The following is a 5,485-nucleotide window of genomic DNA, read 5'->3' on the forward strand; positions in this document are numbered from 1 at the left end:
TGGCGGCTGGGTGGGCAGGTGTCCCTAGCCCCCCGGCATCATGCGGCGGCAAAGCCAGTCACCCAGCTCTGCAAGGGAGGTTGCTTGTGCCCACCACACTGGTCAGAGTGGTTGTTCGTGGTGAGAGGGTTTGCTCCCAGCCCGTCCCACAGCTGCCTCCTTTCCTCCGTCAGGCCTTCTCTGCCTTCTTCTACACGGTTGACTTCATCCAGACAGTGATGGGGAGACCTGTGCACTTGCCCAGTGACCTGAAGGATGCTGCCAAGACCATTTGTGCCACCAGCTGGAGTGAGGTGGGCTCCTCAGGCATGGCGGGGAGGGGAGGGCTGCTTCATGTGGGGCATCACCTGGGCTCTGAGAGCAGCCCTTGGAGGGGGCTGGGTGTCCTGGCACCCATGGAGTTGGGGAAGGGTGGGTGACAGCTCCCACACGGGACCAGGAGAGGCTCAGGTGAGTATGGGCAGCGCCTTGGCCACCCAGAGCTTCAGGCCACAGAAACAAAGCCTGGACCCTGCTGGCTTGACCCCTTTTCTTTGTCCCTCGATGCATCCCACCCAGCTGCTCCAGAAAGCCCCCAATCTGGAGAAGAGGCTGTCGGATTACTGCGCTGTCAGCACGTTCATTTATTTGCTCACCACCAAAGGCTACAACTTCAACAACCATTCCTTCCCGAACATCGCCTTCCAGAAGAAGGTGGGTAACACCAGAGCACATACCCATCCCATGGTATCTGTTTGGAGTTAGGCCAAAAAGACCTACAGGAGACATGGTCCCACACCAAGAAAGAGCCAAGCAATGTGAGGGAAGATCTCGGAGAACAGGGGCAGGGTGGGACTTCCAGGTTTTGGATAGATCTTCTGGGAGATGGAAAAAAAATGAGCTGAGCTGACTATAGGGTGGTCATGGAGTCAGGTCCTCCAGTCCTTCCTTGGCCCTCAAGACACCAGCCATCTAAAACAACTCTTTGTTCAGGCTTGTTGGGAAGCTGTCTCAGAACAGGATCGCACCTTTGCCAAGTGCCCTCACCTGCACAAGCCATGGGATGGGCAGCAAGATCAGGACTGGCCTGAGTGGACGAGATCCTGCTCCCATTGGATGAGCCCAGCTCAGCACAGGATGGTCACTGCTTTGTCCCTGGGCTGGCTGGACCCATGGGCGAGCAAGGGCTCAGGGTCCTGTGCACTCCTCCACACTCCTCTCCTCCATTGGGCTGACACTGAGGTGGTCCCTGGAAGGTCTCCTGAGGCCCATGGAGCTGTGTTGACTGGGGTGGTGACCATGCCCTGCTGTTTCCACAGGCAGGAGAAACCTCCATTGGCTGGGCCCTGGGCTACATGCTGAACCTCACCAACATGATCCCGGCAGAGAAGCCCTCTTCCCACAAAAGCATGTTGTACAACTACTGGGTCATCCTCATCCTGCTCTTTGTGGTCACCACCCTGACGTCTCTGGTGACTGCCGTCTGCCTGCTCCGGCGCAGCAAATCTAGCGCAATCTAGCAGCAGAGACAGGGTGGGCCTTGCCTGCAGGACCCAGCACCATCCTTCCTGCTGGAGTCTCTGTGGCCTGAACACTTGGGATGCGGCAAGTGCTCGGAGATGTCCTCCTCCAATACCTGACGCCTGTCCCAGAAGGAAAGCTGTCCCTTTTTGCCCTCCCCTTGTTTTCAAGCTGCAGAAAATGGGAGGACAGAAGAGGACTGCTGGCCCTGCAGAGGAGAATGGCTTAAGGGTTTCCCAGTGCTCCTCAGGGATGGACCCTGGAGCAGGGTCGGGATTTGGACGTTCAGACCTGGGACATCTTTCTGCCACAAGACCTGGGCTGGACTGGGCCAGTAAGTCCAGACAACAGCACGATTTATTCTCACGTGCATGGGGTGGGTGGGGAGTATTACTTATGCTAGTCCTTATAGCTGACCTCTCTAGCCTGTCCCTGGAGCATCAGCGCTGCCTCCCGGGGAGCTCTGGGCATCACCCAGAGTCCATGCTGTCTTTCTGGCCAATGCACAAACCCCACTGACCTTCCTGAGGGCCAGATCTTGGCCTGGACGTCCACCAGCCTCAGCACAGGGGCTTCGGGTAGGGGCTTAGCAACAACCAGACGTGGGGAGCAGGCAGCTTCCCAGGTCCCGCTTCAGCAACCAGACATGGTGCCTTCCCCATCCCTGTGGTTCCTAAGCCAGACTTGCCTTTGCCACTGCCAGAGCCTCCTCCGTCCCCCCCGGCAATGGCACAAAAAGTCCCCATGGCTCGCTGGTGCATGGCTGTGCCAGCGCAGAGGTGATGGGCTCGCTGCAGGAGTGGGGCTTTGCGCTGCTTTAAGATTTGAGCCCTGCATTGCCCCGCGCCAGGCAGCTGGGAGGATGCGCCTTCCTTTCCAATTGAGTAAGAACAGGGACATGCAAACATGCAGAAGGTTTGGTTTTGTTTGGTTGTTTTTTTTATAATCAGAAATAAATCTTTGTAACCACTCTTATGGCTCTGTGGTTCTTGATCAGCAACAGGCTGATCAAGCCTGGCTGTCCCACAGGGGTAGAGCCACTTATGGGGTCTACTCAGACACAGCCCCAGGTCAGGCTCTGCCTGAAGGTCTCAATCCCCTGCAGCCTGCCCAGTGCTGAGACACCATCATGGCTTTGTATGCTTCACCAGCCTGGAGAACCCCCCCCAAGATGGACCAAGGTGGGCTTGGAACCTCACTCCAGACTCAGGCCCACCTGGAGGTGGAAGAATTTCAACCAGCCACGGTTGCAAAGTTGAGGTTTCCCAAGCGCTAGAGGTCCAATCACCCCAAAGGCGTGAGCAGGCAGTGCTCAAGCTGACTCTGCCCCATGCATTCACTGCTGTGCTCACAGCCAGAGCCTCCACGCAAGGAAAACATGTAGGGAGCCTCTGCTCCCGGGGGACTGGGTCTGGTACCCAAGCAGGGCATGAGAGCAACCCACAGGATTGGCAATTTGTTCGTGCAGTTGCTGGCAGCTCAGAGCCACCACGGCATGCATCCAGCCGCCGGGCAGCTGTGCGGGGCCAGTCCTGACTCGTCAAGTCCATCTGGAAAGAGCCTCCTGCCCCGCCATGTTCCTCTGCACGCCCCAGGAGAGGAGCAGCTTTAGCGAGAGTTGCAGTTTCTCGCTGCCCTCCTTGCTCTTGCAGGCAGCACGAGCTCCGCTCCCTGCTCTGGCCGAGCTCCTGGTATGCTGTGCTTGGCTTAACCCACCCATTCCCCACAGCCACTTTGCTTTTAGCTGTTCTGGTGGCTGCTCCCCAACTCTCTACACAGACCAAGAGTGATGCCAGTTCGGATGATGTTCTGAGCCCCCAAACCCAGTTTCCTCCCTAGGCCCCTCATCTCCCCAGCACAGGGACTCCCTCCCATGGTGAGGCTTGGGGACTGTCTCCAGCTCTGACATGGAAGGAGGCATTTCTGGTCTATGAAGCTGAAACGCTGCTGCTCTGCTCTAAGAAACCAGCTAGCTTCCAGAACCCAGGCTGGGTTTCCCCTTCAAAGAAATTCAGCTGCAACTGAATCAGAGCTGGACATCCACCAAGAGCAGCTGGTTTGCCCTAGTCATGACTTGGAGTTTGCTATTAGGAAAAACTTAAGTAAAAGAGGTTTCTTAATATTCCCACGTGCCTCTCTGGATGCGTGGGATTCAAGACAGTACCATTCCTTTGCTGGTTGGTTACGGATCTGGATGGAGAGTCTGGGACTGGGTGACATGCCCCAGGAGCACGGCGGGCACCGCACGGAGGGGCTCTGGGCACGCATGCACCCCCTTTGCGGGGGCAGAGAGGACACCCCCAGAGGCCATGCAGCTGCAGGGCTCAGCTCAGCCCCATTCAGGCAGGCAAGAAAAGCTTTGCTGCTATGGCGGCAGGGACACTGTGACCGGCTAGGCTCAAGAAACAGAGAGCACAGAGCAACAGCTCTCCTCCTCACAGCTTATCCCAGACCTGTCCGTGCCTGCAGCCACTTCACAGCACTGTGCTGTCAGATTGTGGGTGCCATGGCCTCAGAGGGACTGGAGCTCTCTGCTCCAACATTTACTGCAAAGGCTGCCTCAGGGTGATATTTACCACCCGCACCCCAGCTCTTCCTGTCCCATTACCAGCCTTCGCATTGTCCACAATGTGTGCTTTCAGCTCTCAACTTTTATTGTACCCCTCATGTGCGATGTTCACAGGCCACCTGGGAAGCAGGAATCCACCACCTCGGACCGACTGATCCAAGCTCTCGGGCAGTGCCACAGAGCCCACCAGTCTTGCAGGCAGCACAGGCACAGGCAGGCTGGGTAGGCAGGAAGGGGTGAAGCAGGACACGGGCATGGCGCGCTGTGCTCTGCTGGCTACTCCACAAGGTCCCCGTACTTGTTCCTCCTCACTGGCAGTGCCGCGCTCTCTCTGTCCTCTGGACTGGGCAGATTTTCTGCAACAAAAGAACAAGCTCTCTGGACCCCTAAGTATCCCGGTCTGTTTGCCAGGGGTGGGCAGAGAACGAAGAGCCCTGGTGAAGCGTTTAAAGCCTTTTCAGCTAGGCCCAGCTTTAGGAGCTCAAGGTACCAGTGGCAGAAAGCAGCAAGCAGCCGTGGGAACCGCCCAGCAGCAGTTGTCCTGGTGCCACTCCAGCTCTGCCCACCGCACAGAGCAACCGAGGTGTGGAGGGGTTTACTGCTTCCCTCCATCCCCTACCCTCTTCTTCCTCTTCCAGCAAACAAGCCCTTCACGCTGGCTCTCGTGAATCCACAAAGCAGACAGGGCAGCAGGCAGAAGCGAGCGCTCCCACCCATGCCGCCAGCCCTGCTCAGGTACCTGCAGCGCAGATGGTGAGCCCAGAGCATGGAGGGACACGGGAGCCATGCAGGGAGCTCTGGCCACCCTAGCACTGCTGCCACCCCAGGCGCCTCCTCCCATCCCTTGGCTGCGGGATGCCAGTGTGGGACTTATATGGGGATTTTGACAATAACACAGTCGCCAGCTTAATTATGAGGCAGGAACAGCAAATTGTTGCAGCAGGGAAGAACCAGGCAGGACAAAGCCCAGGGAAAGCAGCAGGGAGAGATGTGAACGTACCTGCAGGCTGAGACACCCTACCAGCCATGGCGAGCTCCTGTGGGGTCTTGCCTGTCTCTAGGTAAATCCAGAAGTCGGAGCATTTCTGCGTCTCAGCTCTGGTTACCACGTAGCTGGCGAGGGACCCTGTGGCTGGAGGGACCAAGATGCTCCCGAGAGTGCCGGCAGCAAGGGCATTTGCGAAGGGCAGCGGTGGGGAAAGCACCTGCCAGCTTCTGAGCTGCTGCAGCTGCCTGCGAGCCATCCCTGAGCCCCCCAGGGCCGTGGGGAGCAGGGATGTGACAGGAGCCAGGGGAGAAAATCCCCCAACACTAAGGACAAACAGCCCTTCTGCCTGCAACACGGCCCTGCTCCTGCTGCTACCCTGCCCAGAGCGGATCCCGCAGGCTTGCCTGGACGCGGGCAGGGATGGGCAG

The 5,485-nt window shown here is 58.0% G+C and overlaps 2 protein-coding genes across 2 annotated transcripts in view; one reads left to right on the plus strand and one right to left on the minus strand.

The window, feature by feature from the left end:
- ENTPD2 (ectonucleoside triphosphate diphosphohydrolase 2) overlaps positions 1-1,499 on the plus strand; it is a gene marked incomplete at its 5' end in the record, with an annotated part of 2,749 nt that extends 1,250 nt beyond the window's left edge. The window contains 3 exons of the mRNA XM_009573980.1: positions 174-293; positions 559-693; positions 1,299-1,499. Of these exons, the coding sequence (XP_009572275.1) occupies positions 174-293; positions 559-693; positions 1,299-1,499 (456 nt within the window). The remainder of the gene's footprint in view (positions 1-173; positions 294-558; positions 694-1,298) is intronic.
- A 2,846-nt stretch (positions 1,500-4,345) lies between these two features.
- On the minus strand, positions 4,346-5,201 carry TMEM141 (transmembrane protein 141; the record flags this gene model as incomplete). Its single annotated transcript, XM_009573981.1, has 2 exons — positions 4,346-4,425; positions 5,091-5,201. Coding segments are annotated over 2 exons (191 nt in total), but the record flags the coding sequence as incomplete, so codon positions are not given.
- Between the last annotated feature and the right edge of the window lie 284 nt (positions 5,202-5,485).

The sequence above is a fragment of the Fulmarus glacialis genome, unplaced genomic scaffold, assembly GCF_000690835.1.
Source record: "Fulmarus glacialis isolate BGI_N327 unplaced genomic scaffold, ASM69083v1 scaffold32603, whole genome shotgun sequence".
NCBI lineage: Eukaryota > Metazoa > Chordata > Aves > Procellariiformes > Procellariidae > Fulmarus > Fulmarus glacialis.